This window comes from Pipistrellus hanaki (genome assembly GCF_964339955.1).
Source record: "Pipistrellus hanaki genome assembly, chromosome: 8".
Taxonomy (NCBI): Eukaryota; Metazoa; Chordata; class Mammalia; order Chiroptera; family Vespertilionidae; genus Pipistrellus; species Pipistrellus hanaki.
In genome coordinates, this window is record NC_140510.1 from 31,237,754 (window position 1) to 31,255,493 (window position 17,740).

The 17,740-nt window shown below is 36.7% G+C and overlaps 1 protein-coding gene across 2 annotated transcripts in view; it reads right to left on the reverse strand.

Annotated features, from left to right (window-relative positions):
* Positions 1-4,411: 4,411 nt before the first annotated feature.
* The window catches only part of STAM2 (signal transducing adaptor molecule 2), a 36,633-nt gene continuing 23,304 nt past the window's right edge, over positions 4,412-17,740 (reverse strand). Inside the window, exons 9-14 of one of the 2 annotated variants that reach the window (XM_084893041.1) lie at positions 15,605-15,684; positions 15,377-15,464; positions 14,321-14,375; positions 11,640-11,793; positions 9,267-9,436; positions 4,412-6,794 (exon numbers count right to left, since the gene is read on the reverse strand). In XM_084893041.1, coding sequence (XP_084749167.1) covers positions 6,566-6,794; positions 9,267-9,436; positions 11,640-11,793; positions 14,321-14,375; positions 15,377-15,464; positions 15,605-15,684 — 776 coding nt within the window. In that variant the 3' untranslated portion in view covers positions 4,412-6,565. Of the gene's footprint in view, positions 6,795-9,266; positions 9,437-11,639; positions 11,794-14,320; positions 14,376-15,376; positions 15,465-15,604; positions 15,688-17,740 lie in introns of both variants that reach the window. The other variant, XM_084893040.1, reaches the window with a different exon arrangement.

Here is a 17,740-nt window from a genome sequence, read left to right on the forward strand (position 1 = left end):
TGTCTGAAGTTACTTTGAGGGGGAAAATATGTGACAGCTAAAAACCGTCTCTACATTGATACCTGACACATCTGTTCATGGGATATCTGTTCACCACTGGAAGCTCTATCCTAACAAGATAGAGCTGACACCCCTTGAGGTGTGTGACAGAGGTGATCAGGCGAGGACAAGGCTGTCATACCTTAGGACTGCCAACTATATAGCTATGGGGTTGATCTGTCACAGCTGTACAACTCAGATCCTAGAACTGACTACCCTTAGGGTGTGTTATAGCAGTGTCAAAGAGTGGCTGGTCAAAGAACAGACTTAGTTGGGATAACTACCTCATGCAAAATAATGAAGTTGGAGTCCTACCTCACACCATTTACACGATTTAACTCAAAATGAGTCACAGACCTAATTATAAGAGCTAAAACCATAAACATCCTAGAAGAAAATAGGAGAAAATTTTCATGACCCTGGATTTGGCAATGGACTCTTAGATAGCAAAAGCATAGGCAACAAAAGAAAAAATAAACTGGATTTCATTAAAATGAAAAACTCTGTGAATCAGCCGAAACCGGTTTGGCTCAGTGGTAGAGCGTCGGTCTGCGGACTGAAAGGTCCCGGGTTCGATTCCCATCAAGGGCATGTACGTTGGCTGCGGGCACATTCCCGGTGGGGGATATGCAGGAAGCAGCTGGTCGATGTTTCTCTCTCATCAACGTTTCTGGCTCTCTATCTCTCTCCCTTCCTCTCTGTAAAAAATCAATAAAATATATTTTAAAAATAAATAAATAAATAATAGAAACTGTGAATCAAAGAACATCATCAAGAAAGAGAAAGGACAACCTACAGAATGAGAGAAAATATCTGCAAATCGTGTATCTAGTAAGGGTCTAGTATGCAGAATATATACATAACTATTACAACCCAACAACAAAAAGATAACCCAATTAAAGAATAGGCAAAAGACTTAGATATTTCTCCAAACAAGTTATACAAATGGCCAACAAGCATGTGAAAAGATGCTCAACATCATTAGCTGTGAGGGAAATGCAAATTGAAACCACAATGAAGTATCTCAACATCTGCTAGGAAGGCTATAATTTTTAAAAACAGGAAATAAAACTTGGTGAGGGTGTAGGGACACTGGAACATTCATCACTGCCAGTGGGAATGTAAAATTGTTCAGCTGTGTAAGTTTGGCAGTTCCTCAAAAAACTAAACATAGAATTACCATATATCTCAAAGAACTGGAAATTGGTACTCAACTACAGGTACACACACATTCATAGCAGCACTATTCACAATAAGCAAAAGGTGGAAACAGCCCAAGGACCACCAACACATAAACCACACAGACCACAGCATATGTGGTACATGAATCTCTCATACAGCGGTCTACGTGGAGATGAACCTCACAAACATTATGCTAAGCGAAAAGAGACACAACATTCTAATTTTGGAACTAGAGGTGGGGGTTGTACAACATCGTGAATGTTCTAAATGCTACTGAATCATGTGCACTTTAAAATGACTAATTATATTATAACTTGGCCAGTGTGGCTCAGTTGGCTGGTGCATCGTCCTGTGCACCAAAAGGTTGCAGGTTCGATTCCTGATCAGGGCCGGTTCAGTATCTAGTGTGGCGCATGTACATGAGGCAACTGATGGATGTTTCTCTCACATGGATGTTTCTCTCTCTCCCTTCCTCTTTTTAAAATCACTAAAACATATCCTCGGGTGAGGATACGTAAATGAGTAAATGAATAAATGAATGAACAAATAGGCTAATTATATGTATCACATCTCAATTTTTAAAAAATGATAGCTGGCTCCCTTGACCAAAGCGTAATCGGTAAAGGTCACTGATTTGCTATAAAGGTGCAGGGAAGCCTTTATTTTACTCTTTAGGACATTAGATGGTGTAAAGTAAGAACAAAACCAAACTCCATTCTTCAGTAGAATTTGTGCGGAATATTCATCCAGTTTTGTTTCTTCTGTTCCTGTTTGTCTTTGAACATCTCCCTTTAACAATCACTACTTAAGATGGGCAGAAGAGTAGACAATAAATGTATAAATTATTTAACACCTCTGGCATACAGAAATCAATTATTGAAATGCAGATGTGGTGTTTAAAAAAATCAGCAAAATGGGATTATGGAATTAACTGGGAGTTTGGTTTCATTTATCCAGGCAGTCTCATTCTAGTTTGGAAAACATAAAAACTGCTACTGGACTAGACATTTTTCTCAGAAGTCTTGTGACCATTTTAACCAGTCTTTAAGTTTCGAGTGCTTGGTACTCAATTTAGCTGTATACTTTTATCTATGTTTATTAGTTTCCTAGGGATGCCCTAACAAAGTACTTCAAACTGTGGCTTAAACAACATACATGTCTTCCTTCTCAGTTCTAGAGGCAAGAAATTAGAAATGAAGGTGTAGCAGGACCAAGATCCTCTAGGCTCTGGGGAAGGCTCCTTGCTTCCTCCACCCTAGGGGCTGCGGGCAGTCCTTAATTCTGGCAGCAAAACTCCAATTTCTGCCTCCATCTTCACATACCTTGCTCGCTGTGCCTCTGTGACTTCTCTTCCCATAAGGACATCAGTCATTGGATTTAGGGTCTACCTAAAAGCATGATGTCGCCTAGAAACCTTTAACTAATTATACTACAAAGACTTTTTCTAAATAAGGTCGCATTCTGACATTCTGGGTTAACATGAATTTTGGGGGGGACACTATTCGTCCCATTATACTAGGGGTGTCGAACTCAATCAGAGAAGGGGCCAAAATCTAAAATCCAGCCTAAATCGCGGGCCGAATGGTTTACTGAACAGTCATAAACTGACAATGTCAAACTGACAGCGGAGTGCAGTGATGACAGCGCGGTGCGGGCCACATTGCAAGGCCTGGCGGGCTGGATTTGGCCCACGGGCCTTGTGTTTGACACATGTGCATTATACTATGTCAGCAACGTAATTCCTCTTTTTTGACACAGTAAGGTTTTTTAAAACATCTAATTCAAACTTAGCTTGGTAATATTAGAATTAACTCTTCTGGGGAAACTTTAAAAAATAAATTTTTAATCTCCAAAATAAATTTTTTAAAAGTCAAACCCTTAGAACTGGGTCCTCCCTTTATTGGCTAAAACTGATGTAAGCAAATAAGGAAAATGTCTTTTGACAGAAACAAAGCATGACAGATTGGTACTCTATTCTTTATAATGTTACTTACAACAATAACTTCAGTGTTGTCATCATAATAATTCAATAAATTCTCTCCTAGAAGTCAGGAGCCTTGACAAATACTATGAAAACCTTTTACAAAAGTTCCTAAGCCATAATTTTTTAAACATTTAAAATTAATTTTTTAACAATTTGGAAGATGAAATTTTATAACCAAACATCTAATCTTCAAAATGTACAGTGAAATCTATGTGGTTAAAAATCAACTACTTGAAATTGCATATGATAACAATGTATACATCTTTCAAATCTTAACTGATAATTATAACCATTTCAGGTAATTTTAAAAGTGAACTAGAGGCCTGATGCATGAAATACATGCACAAGGGTGGGGAGGGGGGGTGTAAGGGGGAGGGATGTCCCTCAGCCCAGCCTGCACCCTCTCCAATCTGGGACTCCTCAAGAAATGTCTGACTGCCCGATTAGGGATTGGGCCTAAATGGCAGTTGGACATCCCTCTTACAATCCAGGACTGCTGGCTCCAAACTGCTCACCTGCCTGCCTTCCTGATTGTCCCTAACTACTTCTGCCTGCCAGCCTATCACCCCCTAACCATTCCCCTGCCAGCCTGTTTGCCCCTAACTGCCCTCCCCTGCAGGCCTGGTCCCCCTCCCCACCAACTGCTTTCCCCTACAGGCCTGGGTCCCCCACAACTGCCCTCCCTTCCAGACCTGGTCCCTCCCAACTGCTCTCCCCTGCTGGCCATCTTGGGGTGGCCATCTTGTGTCCACACTGGGGGAGCCATCTTATGTGTTGGAATGATGGTCAATTTGCATAATATTCTTTTATTATAAATAAATCACCAAGTTAAAAGACAATGTTGGTAGACTACATTTTCTACAATATAAGAACATATCCAGCCCTAGCCATATTGGTTCTGTAGATAGAATGTCAGCCCATGGACTGAAGGGCCACAAGTTCGATTCCAGTCAAGGGCACGTATCTTGGTTGAAGGCTCGATCCTCCTCCCAGGTTGGGGAATGTGGGGGAAGCAAACAATGTTTCTGTCTCTCCTTCTCCCTTCCACTCTCTCTAAAAATCAATGCAAAGAATATCCTCGGTCAGGATTAACAACAAAAAACCATATCCACTCCATATATTTTAATACCCAGGGGAAAGTTTTCTAGATTAATGAAAACTTTATTTTAATTTCAGAAATTCTTCCTGATGTACCAAGACTTCATGTGAAATAGCAGAAGTTATTTTTATTTTTTATATCAAAACAGTATGAATTCAATGTAGAAATCTGATGTTAGACAGTTCCTTTGGCAGAAAACATTTAATTATAAACAGGTTTTAAAATAAATACAACCCCTAAGATCATAGAAAAGAAAAATAACAACCTTGTATTTCTCAACACTAAAAATATCTCAGTACACCAATTTAATAACATTTTCATACTATCAACAACCTGCAACACAAACTTCATTACAATATGGCAAAAATAAAATTATTTTAAGAAGGAGAAAAAACTTCTGAATGTATAAAATTTCACAGGTAAGTGCCAATATACACTATTTATATACATGTTGCATGTTACATTATTCCAAAATTACTCAATTGGCTAATCTCGATTTAGTGGGTGTGCAATATTAATACTAGTTTAACTTCTGCAGAATTAAGCTTTTACAATTCCAATGACAATTATACATAAAATATTTACACAAATATTAAAATAGCTGTTTATTAAATATTGTTTGGGAGAAAAAGATTTTCCATATATATGCAAACATTACCTATTATCAAGAGCAGCTTTGTAAATTTTTTTTTTATGTTTTGCATCCTTTAAATAGATTTGCTTCCAAAAGGTAAGGTGCCGTTTTAGAATTTTTTGTCAGTATATAATTGACATAGAAGAACAAGAAACACTGGGTGAAAAACAGAACACACTGCTTGTTTTTCCCTTTAAATGTAGACCAAGTAATATAGAGACCATGTTGTTCTAGGATACTGTTTCCTTGAAAAAGGAATATACTTATAATCAATTTCTTTAAACAGTAAATGATAAAAATTTGTAGAGCACTATTTCATATGGATTCTTAGTAGAATAATTAAGGGCTTTCTTTAAAAAGTAATATAGAAATCTTGCTTCCATACAATTAACTTTAAAAACTAAATTTCTGTCTATTGCTTTTCCTAGTCTAAATATCACACACCCGAAGGCATATGTATTTGCATTTTCTATTTTGTGTTATCTAAAAAACTGGTAGATGATGCAGCAGGTGGGAATTTTTAGGAAAGGAAACAATTCCTATTGAGTCACTACCCAACTCCTACAGCGGAACCTGTTAATACTACAGCTCATTTAAAATGTAGATTTCAGAAAAACCATCTTGATGGTTTCCCTATCAATCCACTGCCTGCTGTTATTCCACAGACTCAGAAAGAAAAGGCCCAGTTTTTCAACAGCCTGGCACAGCAATGGTACTTGAATCACCTGTGAAGCAGCAATATAACAATAAAAACACACGTATCATCCATGCTTGGCATCCATCACATCCAACTGTTAGGAATGTCTCATGGCTCAAACTCACATGTCATGGTGAAGAGGAAATGCAGCATCTCTCCACACATCTGCACCCCAGAACAGCCAGTCATTTGAAAAAGTCGGTACAGAGGCAATTCTAAATTCCAGGGACCCCTGTAGGAAAAGAAATGTTCTCCAGGACACTCCTTAGCCCACTACTGGCTGACTGGGCGACTAACTGCTTTATCACACATCCGCATTTACATGGTCTTCACTTTTAATAACAGAAAACATTTGGTTCCTTCCAAATTGCTCTTCCTACCATAGACAATGATATGCTAATTATTACTCAACGTAATACTGAGAGCAAAACTGACAGTACTGCAAATACAACTGCAACTTAAGGTGCCAACAGGAAATATGTTGGCAAGCTGCACGCTTGCACAATAAGGTATTTGCCTTTAAAAATAATGGTGTGTGGGAAACTGAAGAAAAAGATTTGCAGACAAAATACATTTAAAGGTTTCGGTGCTCTCCCAATTAACATGACGTTTTAGGGATAAAGGGTAGTTTCTTTATAAAACTTAAAAACAATCCCAAATCATGCTGTTTAGTGTCATAAGGCTATTTATTGGGTGTCCAGATTTGTGTAAAGAAATTTGAAATTAAGACAAAAACTGGAAGCTGCCTCTGTTCAAAAGTTTGACTTCAAACCAACTGGACTGGAAAAACCCCTTTTATGGCCTAGTAGAATAAGATAAGTTTTGTGCTTTATTTATTCATGGTCCATCCTCAGAAAAAACATTTTTTTCCTCTTAATATTTTCAGATTAAAGTCATAATGGTCAGATAATACCCATCGAAGGCTTGTTTCTAAAGGAGAGGCTGCTGGTGGTAATTGGTTTGCTGCTGGGCCACGGCGTGCGCTGGGACTGCCACGGGGAAGCCTGCCAGCGGGGGCAGACTGGCCGCGGCGTTCTGGTAAGAAGACAGGTCCGCGGCCATCCCCATCTGCTGTGCGTAAGCAGCTGTGCCAGCAGCTGACGGGAGGGCAGAGTTCTGGTTCATATAAGCAGGATTGGAAGCAGGGTCTTGTCCAGGGCTACAAACAAGATTTTAAAAAGAAAACCGTTTACTTTGCAGTCTAGGTTATGGCCAGAAACCAATCATCCTGAGAAAATAAAAAATGCCTTTCCTATCGTTTCAAGCTTATTACCTCTGCATTCCTATGACGGTTTACTCACTCTCCCTATCCAGCACTGTCAACCCTTTGTAGCCATAAGAAACAAGTGCGGACCTTCCGCACATGCCACACACATCCATGCTGCAAACCTCACATATCAACTCTGGTCGCCCAATTTTAAAATCAGACTTGTTAGTGACATCTCTGGGTCTGTAAAGAAAACTATGGTAACTTAAATTTGTAAATATTCCAACACATATGGGAGAAATTCCAATATCAACATATAGGGCTGCCACTCAGATGAGCCAGAGATAAACACTGCAACACTTAAGATTTGTGTTTTCATGAATTTCATGTCTAAAATGGTAAACATGGTGTGCATTCTTCTTTACAGATTTCATCTTTGGAGCATCAACAAAATTTAGTGTTTTCGAGGCTTTTTGTGTCAGCGCTCGCTTTTGTTGATATTTCCGTAGAATTGAAAATTGTCATTATTTTATTATTGAATTTATAGTTGTAATATATATTGTGCAAATAAAATTCAATCCCCATAAATGGCATCAGATGAAGAAATAATTGAATCAAGCACCTTATAAGAAGATGACATCTTTTATTCAACTCCAGAGTCAAATGATTTTTTTAATTAATTTCAAAATATCATGGTGTATGTGGATGGTTTCCATTTTGGATGTGTGGTAGTTAACTGGTAAATGTAATTTTTATATTTGGTAAGAAGAAAATACTCAAAAAGTAAAAAAAATATAAGGTAACAAGGCCCATTTAATCTGAAATCATTTAAAAATCTTTTGGAGAGCTACAGACTGTTTCTGACAGCGGAATCCTTGGCAGCTTCAATGAGAACCAACCCCAGCTCAAGTACACCTTCAGCCCATGTTCTTTCTCCCTTCCTCATCCAGCATGCAGGAGCCCGCCCGTTTTTCTTACATTCTTTCCTCTTTGCTATGGTAGGGCACTTTCAAAGCTGCCCCAATTGATTGTCAGCCTAATCTAAATCCCTACATAAAATTAATGAAGGCAGAGAATGGTGTACTCTACATAGGACCCTGCATCTACCTGCAAGACAGTCCTGACCTATAGTTTATTAACATTATTAAAAGAAAACTAAGTTTAAAAACGACATCAAATTACAGGACTTCTGTTTGTTCCTGTAACTACACACATTTATCTTAAAAGATATGTAATTTTAAGAATCAGAGGTATGGAAGGGGAGTGAACTAATGATTCTTGGGGAAAAGGGGAGAGGGGAAAGTGGGAAGAGACTGAACATAAACTGTGCACCTATGGATGAGGACAATGGGGAGTGGGGAAAGGGCAGAGGGTGGGGTGGGAAGGGGGGGGGAAAGGAACACTTGTAATAATATGAACAATAAAAATTTATTTTAAAAAAAAAAAAAGATATGTAATTTTAAATTACACCAAATACACTGCTCACAGTATAGGAAGATTAATGTTTACACAACCTGTTTCTTCTCTGTAATTCTTAGTGTTACCCAAGATAACAAAATTTTGCATTTTAATTGAATACCAATATGAACAAATTTATTTAATTTCCAGATAGCTAAAATGTATACTTATGTAATTTAAGAGTAGGAAGAGACTTCATAGATTATCTACACGACTATATGGAGTGCACATTCTGTGTGGCTAAGCAAAGTTAATAGAAGGCAAGATTTAAATATGATTTTCAGAATAGAAGTCTTATAAAAAATTAGATCACAAATTCCCAACTCAACACTTTTTTTTTAAATATATATTTTATTGATTATACCGAGAGGAAGGGAGAGGGATAGAGAGTTAGAAACATCGATGAGAGAGAGAGAGAGAGAGATCCATCAGCTGCCCCCTGCACACCACCTACTGTGGATGTATCCACAACCAAGGTACATGCCCTTGACCGGAATCGAACATGGGACCCTTCAGTCTACAGGCTGATGCTCTGTCCACTAAGGCAAACCAGTCAGGTCTCAAACACACTTCTTTAAGAATCAAAATAACAGTTTTCTGATTTTAGGTGTGCATACCGATAAATATGTCTGGGACTATTTTGCTAGTCTGATTACAGCACCATGCTATGGTGTATATATGCTAATGTATATCATGGGCTTGGTCCCTGTGGGGACAATTAGCTTTATTTTGTTCCAGGACCAGACAATATATAAGCCTTGGGTAACCATCTCAGTGTGCTTAACAAAGCTAAGAGCAGAATCATTCTGACTTCATGAAATTATGATTGGGCAGTTCTATAATTTTATCTCAACAGTAAGATGACACTATTATTACAAAGAGAAGGGTCTACTTATTCTCCTTCTGAAAGTTTGTGAAAATTTAATGTACCCAATTATAAAATTAACACAGCTCCCAGAAACTTACCTCAAATACGGAGCCTGAGCAGACTGTGTTGTCACTGAAGAATTCACATTTGGAGGCAGAGATCTCAGTGGACCAATCTGATCTGGTCCTAGGCTGTAGTTTTGGGCAACAGTAACTTGGTGCATGCTTTGACCCATATAATTTCCACCATGTGATTGAATTGGGTATGTCTATTAACAAAGAGAAAAATTGGCTCACTGAACTCCCAAACAACTACCTAACAATATATTTAAAGACTTACATGGAAAAAAAAAATGTTATTGGTTTTACCAATCCATTCGCCCTAATATAGAAAGTGGAGAGCTTTCAAACCACAGTGCCAATCTAAGGGAATTTATTATTTTCTTGGTTGTTCTTTTACTATGCAGGGGCTTGAAAGGAAAGGAGGTGGTGCATTTTTAAGTAGCAAATTGGAATCCATCCAGGTTGCCTATTACTCCGTAACGTGTCTTGCTATAGAGCCACAGAAAACTAAATACTCCCATGAAGGACAACCACCAGAAAGATGACTTTCTTCACCTGCATCCCAAGATGACTTAATTCAACTCCTTCCTAAGACTGACACTTAGGAGAATGTATTGAAGAAGGAGACTCTGTTGAAGAATACCGGCATCAGGGCAGGGTCCTCCCTGGCAATATGTCTTTTACTTCCTGCCTCTAAGACAGGATAAAGGGAAGAGTAATTTGTGGATAAAGGAGATGTATATTTAGGAAATAGCAACATGCTCTGAGTGTCTGGTTATTTATATGTAACCTACTTAATTTTCAGAGTAACGTCTCAAGGATAGGATCTACCATCTGTCCATTAAATACAGAATTCAAAACAATGTACATGTTTAACAAATATAATATAGCAGCTATCATCACTCCAGTTTTAAACTAAGCTGCTTTTAAGCAAAAACCAGACATGAAAATTTAGAACACTAGAAATGCCAAATCAATACATTAAGTGCAATCCTTCACTTCCCTGGCAGAATTGTAACAACTCACTGACAACAGGCTGAGACTGCGAATGGACCTCTTCTGCAGTTAGTGTTTTCTCACCAAAACCAATGGTGTGTCAAACCAAGTTTTCCTAGTACGAACCCTTTTCTTCAAGTTAGAATAGGAACTTTTAATATTTCAAATGCTGTTATTAATGTATAGTGTAGACAAAAGTCAAGAAAGCGATAGAAATCTAACTTTTTAAGTAATTGAGTTGTGCATGGCAAAGTACAGGTTGTAATCGTATGCAACTAAACACAAAACCTGACATAAGAATGACAACTCTTTCCAGACATACAAAGAAGCAAATATGATATAATTCTTATAATTTAAATGGTAGACATTTCTATTTTGTTCCATTTTCACAGCAGCAGCAAATAGCTCTGAAAACTGAAGCAATATTGAATACATTCCAGATGTCTTCTGCACCCAGAAATCCTTTCTACTTTCATTGCAATGACTCTCTCATCATTTTTAAAAGTTCAGGGCATAGCCTGTTTGATAAATGCATCTTGTTTGATATGACAGTTACCATAGTAACTACACTTTTTCTACTTAACAATTATGTTATCTCAAGTCATATGCACCCACATTCTCTTCTCTTTTTGGTCTCTCCTTTACACCCTCCTTTACATACAAGTTTTCATAAATTAACAGAATTTTGGTCATCAGAGCTCATTCTGAATTCAATCGCTAACTGGCTGAAATTTGAAAAAGGCTTCAGAATACTGGAAACTGATAAATAAGTATTCACTTCAGCTGGGAAGCATATGTAAGGTGTAAAGTCCTGGGAAAAGAAGCTGTTCATGTACAGCTTACTGAACCTGCATCAACAAGCCTGCATCATATCCTCATGACACATGAAATTTTACTAATTTAAGTCATGAAACTAAGAAAATATAAAACATGATCTGAGAACAAAAGTAGTTTACTAAGTCTTTAAATAATCACAAAAGTCAAAGAAATCTTGATAGATATATTAAATCCTGCTGTTTGAGCAATAGGAACAGCATCAGTACCTCATGGGCAAGACTTCTGATATGCCATACATTGTCCTAAAATCAAAAGATTTATACTCTATACTTACAAAAAGGACTTACATATACTTTAAAGATTTATGCTTTTTATTTACAAAGCATAAGAAGAACCAAAAGTCCTCTCATATATTTAGTAGTCTCTTTTTGTTAAAAGAGAATTAAAATGTATTTGTGAAATACCAGTATCTACTTTGTCCTGGTGAGCACTAATTATTTAGCCAATATTTTTTTACTATCAAAAATTAGTTTTATAATTTTATTTATGAACCATAGAAAATTTAATACCATTCTTTAAAACTTCTTTTAAACTATTTTTTTAATTTTAAAAAATATTCTAAAAAAACATGCTCACCTGCATTGGAACCCCCGCTGATGAAGGTGGGTAATGTGCTGGAGGATGGAGCTTGGAATAAACGGAATACATTGGTGCCTCATTCACTAATTTGTTATAGAGTTCCAGAGCTTCTAAGACTTTTACATTCAACTCAGACAATTCTGAATGCTTCCTGATATAGAAGAAAAACACTTTAATACTCTTCATAGTTTTTAAGCATATATTTAGCAACACAAATTATTTTTTAAATGTAGCACATTTTCTTTTTTCATATATATTTTTATTGATTTCAGAGAGAAAGGGAGCAGGAGCAATAGAAACATCAATGATGAGAGAGAATCATCGATCAACTGCCCCCTACACACCACCTCCCACTGGGGACCGAGCCCCCAGTCCCAGCATGTACCCTGACCAGAAATCAAACCATGACCTCCTGGTTTATAGGCTGACACTCCAACACTGAGCCACAACAGTTAGGCAAATTTAGCACATTTTCTATTCATATTTTAAATAGTTCTTTATATACAGGGGGGGCAAAAGTAGGTTTATAGTTATGAGTATGCAAAACACAGAACTTATTCTTATATTATTTTCCATACATACAAGAAACTGTAAACCTACTTCTGCCTGACCTTGTACAATAAAAGAATATTCACCAAGGGAAAACAGGAGGAGGAATTATTTAATTCTTATAATAACTAGCAAATGTGACTTCATAAAACTAGTCCTTTCCATACCTCACAAAATGCAATCAAATCATAATTTTGGTGCTAGGAGAATTTTGTTCCATATGTTATAAATTTCTGTTGGAAACTCAATTACAAAGAAGAAAAATTTCTCAATTTTGGACAAGTCCAGGTTTTAATTAAAAATCTTAGTACAGCCCTAACCTACTTGGCTCAGTGGATAGAGTGTTGGCCTGCAGACTGAAAGGTTCCAGGTTCGATTCCGGTTAAGGGCATGTACCTTGGTTGAAGACACATCTCCAGTAAGGAGTGTGCAGGAGGCAGCTAATTGATGTTTCTCTCTCATTGATGTTTCTAATTCTCTATCCTTCTCCCTTCCTCTCTGTAAAAAATCAATAAAATATATTTTAAAAAAGAAATCTTAGTAGAACAAAGATCTCAGGCAAGGCCCAGAGCCTGCTATGAAATACAATATGACTGAAATAAAAACACAGTCACAAACAAAATCATGCATATTTCCATTTGCTTATATTCATGAAGGGATCAACTGGGGAAAAAAAATTTAATAATTACCCCTGAAAATGAAAATGATGTTATATAAACTAGTCTCTAATGCTCTTGATTTCTTTTGAGAAAGTGAGTGAAAAGAGATACCTTACTATGTAAAAACAAATCCAAATAAAAGAATGTATTTTCAATTTACCCAAGGAACTCCAGAGAAAATCCTTCTGACTTGGTACCCTTCTATCTATTCCACTGGGAGGAATAAAGAACTCCCTTTGCAACTGACAGGTTCATAGAAGTTAAATGGTCACTTTTTCAGGCATCCGACAAGCCTGTTTATTAAAAGTAGCTCTTTTTTATATATACACGCAAGAGGCCTAAGAGATAAGAGGCAGGGAGCTATCAAACAAATGACCTGGCCTCTAACCTACCAAGATATGTCACCTTTCCTCTATGAGAATGTTATATCTGAAACAAACAAAATATGCTGATTCCTCTCTTGAATGTGTGACAGTATGAGGTAGGTCATACATTGAGAAGAAGCTTCAGAAATTAGTGTCCATGCTAACAAAAGTATGGCTAAGAATTAACCACAGGCTTCTTTTCCAGGTTGATCATTCATTGACCATTAACAACCCTGCACTGAAACCAAAGTAGCAGATGTTTAAATAGTTAGTGCTTTCATCAAAATAAGAAAAAAAATGTGATGAGACTATCACAATCATTCCATTAAGTGCAACAGGGATATATTTTTCATTTCTGTAGAATTTACAAAGGATATATTACAAAAGTCTGATGGAACAAAGACTATAATCTCCAATGACTAGAAAAACTTGCTGCTACTACCCTTTTCTGGTAAAGGCAGTAAGTAAAGTAGAACAGGGACTACTGCTTTATATAGCAGTCAAATGAACAGAATCTAAAAAGGGATAACCATGAAACACTAACGCCTTATTATCCTTGTCTTTCCTTCACTATTACTTCTCCCTCAGATAGAAAGCTCTGAGGAATAGAAGAGGCTAAAAATAAATAAAAAGATCAATACCCTGATAGCTTATCTTTCAGTGCTGCTGCTATTTCTAAGGGTAAGACTAGGTGGGAAAATGAACTTAAAAGCACAACAGAATTACAAGGAAGCAAAATAAGAGAAGGTACGTTCATTGGATTTATAAGCTTCACAAATAAAAGGAAAATTTCATTTGAAAGTTTTACAAATACTAATTCTCATCACATAACAAGACAATGATTGTCTAAGATCCCTGTTCTGATTTTGTACTCTATACAAATTTATTCTTCATTATTTATTATCCTGCAATTTCCGCCCAAGGAAGAAAATGAAGACTGGCACCATAAGAGCAAGAGTCCATGCTTCTACAGATACTCTATTGCCATGAAAAAAAATTTTTTTTACCATAATAAAAAGTAGCACTTTGCTACTTGTTGGTAAGAGTTTGAGAAACTGAGAAGTAATTTCAATAGATTGACCAGATTGACCATAAAGAATCTCACCTATCAATCTCTTCAAGTTTTTCATCTATCATTGGACCCATCTGTTGGCAGATACCTGTAAATATAAACGAATTTTAAAATCTTTAAATTTAAGCCACTTTAAGTAAATTTAAACAATGTTTAACAACAGAGCACCACTATGCAACACCATGCATAATACAAAGAGAATGCTAAATAAAGGACTATAAAAGACTTAATTTTAATACTATTCAGCACCAATATTAATATGTGACCAAAGGCAAAGTAAAAAAAAAACAACAAAAAAAAAACCCCCCCAGAAATTCCACTATGTTCTCTAAAAGTATTAAGTTTTACAGACTGTGAAATTTGGAGTTATTGCAAATCTTAAAAATACCTAGGAAACTATCATTAGCTAAGAAAAATAAACTTGAGTTAATGTATAAAATATGTAATTATGAACATTTTTCATTTATTTAAGCCATTTCAAAATTAAACACGTGTATTTCCAAATGAAACACTGATATAATGACCACAATATTTATAGTCATAACTGGACTTTCTTTATTGAAAGATTTAAGATTTATCATTTACCACAGATTTTTCTCCCAAAGAACTTTTTAAAAAGGCATAAGAACATTTGTTTTAATTGTTTCATTTTCTTGAGGACTATACAGACATCAGTGACTATATTGCATCAAATAACTATACTACAAAGTTAACACAGATCATGTATAATTTTTAACTTTGAAATTATAGAAGACAATAAAAACAGAAATAAAAATTTCTAATATTTTGACCCAATTAAATTATTAATAGGCTGTTATTTCTTATTCTGTCCTTTTTTAGACTGCAAATCTCTTCAGCCAATTTCATTAAGTGGGCTTACAGAAATACAAAGACTTTCTTCTGGAAGAGGATAGGCAGGTTTATAACAACAATCTCGACGTAATATGTTTACTGTATAACTATACTATTCTGTTTCTGCCACAGTTTTCTAATCCCTACAAGCAAACACAAGGCAGAAGAAATTTAATATATTATAAACCACAAAAACATTAAAGGACAATAAAGTAATCCCTAATATTCACTAAGTACCTTCTAAGTCCAAGAGGTCCTGGGAGTCTGGTTTGGAATCAGTTGGATCTATACTCTGGAGTACCTGCAGTGCTCTATCCATCTTATCCTAAAAAATAATAGGATACTTTAAAAACTCACTAGTTTTCATTTCAATGAACACAGAAATTACTCTTTCCAAGCATTTTCAAGGGCAGTGCATTTTAAAAGTCTTGATAATGTAACTATTAAACAAAAGAAGGGCTCTACCTCATCTATATAAACAGGCTCAGGCTCTGATATCTTAATTTCTTCCTCTTCATCATCAATTACATTCACTTTGTCCACAGCTGCTATGAAAACAAAGTAAACTTTAAGTTCCTCAACATTTACTATGGTATTTTAGTCATTTGTTTCTAAGCAGTCTAATTATCAATAAGAAAAAAAGGAAAACCTTTAAATAGTACAGTCATTGCATCTCATACGTTATTACATATGTTCAAGTGTTGATGCCACAAATATTTAGCTCTTATTATGTGCAGGCATTGGAAATACACCAGTGAATGAAACAGACAAGAATACCTGCCCTGATGGCACTTCATTCTAGTGGAACAAGCAAACAATATTAATGGGAACGGTCATGACAAGCATTTTCAGGAAAATGAGTATTACCACTGGAGTGAATAAATTTAGAAGAGTAGAGTATTCATTTCTGGAAGGCTGATCAAAAACGGAATCATTTTTCCCCCATTAAAAATAATGTAAAATGAATTAATCCGTCCCAGGCCCCTAAATGATTCCCTGTTTTAACCTTTCTTATATATATATATATGTGTAATGTACTGTTTAATCTATAAACACTTTGAAAATAAAAGACATGAAATGTAAATGAAAATTTAACAAAAAGGAAGTGAAATGTACTGTAAAAAAAATAAAGTTTAATAATGAGAAGCAATAAAAGCAAAAAAAAAGACGAAAATATTCACAGCATAATTTTCTGAGATCGTAACAACATGAGGTTTAGCAATAAACTGACTCATACTTGCTCATTCTCTTCTTTGTCACCTGAGAGACACCTGACTAATACAGGTATCATGAGCATGAAAGGGTTGTCAGGTTGAGAAGCAAACTACTCAAAATGGGAGACATTCAAGAACTGAGGTTTGACTATATCATCTAGTTAGCTAATTTCAGTTAAATCTATAAGCTCTTTCTACATTAAAAAAAGTATTTCCTATATAAACAAAAATAGACTTGATGGCAATGTAACTTTCATAATGGATAAAGCAACACAAAACAAAAAAAAACCTCTCATACCGAGAAGGTTGAAAAATCTACACTAATAAAAGAGTAAGATGCAAATTGACCATACCTTTGCAATGCCCACCAGCCAATCAGGAGTGAGTATGCAAAATAATCCAACAAAGATGATGGGTTAATTTGCATATACAGGCACAGAGTGGCTGGGGGTGGGGCAGGACACTTGCGTCGTTGCCATGGCGACGATGCAGGCGTTCCATACAGCCCCAGCTGCTCCAGGCCTCTGGGTAGCATAGGAAGGCAGAAAGGCGACTCCGGGCTGGAGTGAAAGGCGGCAGTACAGCAGGGGAAGGAAGGCCCGCCCATTCTTGCACGAATCTTCGTGCACCAGGCCTCTAGTTTATACATATACCCTCAAAGTATTTAAATGTTAATTGAATATTGCTATAATATACTATCTATGTAAAAGCCCAGCAACCATGATGGCAGAACAACCAGAACTGGTTGTTATGACGCACACTGACCACCAGGGGGCGGACACTCGATGCAGGAGCTGCCCCTGCAGCAGGAGCTGCAGGAACGCAGCTCACCCAGAAACCGGGCTCACACTGGCAAGCACAGCGGCGGTGGTGGGAGCCTCTCCTGCCTCCACGGCAGTGCTAGCAGCAGCAAACCAAGTGGTAAGGAGCGAGCAGGCGGGCAGTAAGGAGGCAAGCAGGCGGGTGGTTAGGAGCGAGGGGTCCTAGATTGTGAGAGGGCACAGGCCTGGCTGAGAGACACCTCCCTCACTGTGTATGAATTTTGTGTACCAGGCCTCAAGTAAAAATATAATGAAAACCCAGAGTATTTTTTACTTTTAAAACTGCATCTCAATCCAGCCTATGTCAAGGAGAAATTGCTGTATCGAATCCCGTGGGCATGATTTTAAAACGGTACCTCCAATTTTCATATCAATTTACAGTCAGACCAGAGGTATAAAAAGTATAGTAGCAAAGTACTTGGCATTCAAATGAGTATTCATCTCCCTCAACTTCATTTTAACTAAATGCAATACTCCACCATACAAAAAGAATGTTATACAGCAGCAATTTTCAATCAGTGTGCCGTAAGAATTTTAGTAGTTTGTGTGCCACAAGATGCAAAAGG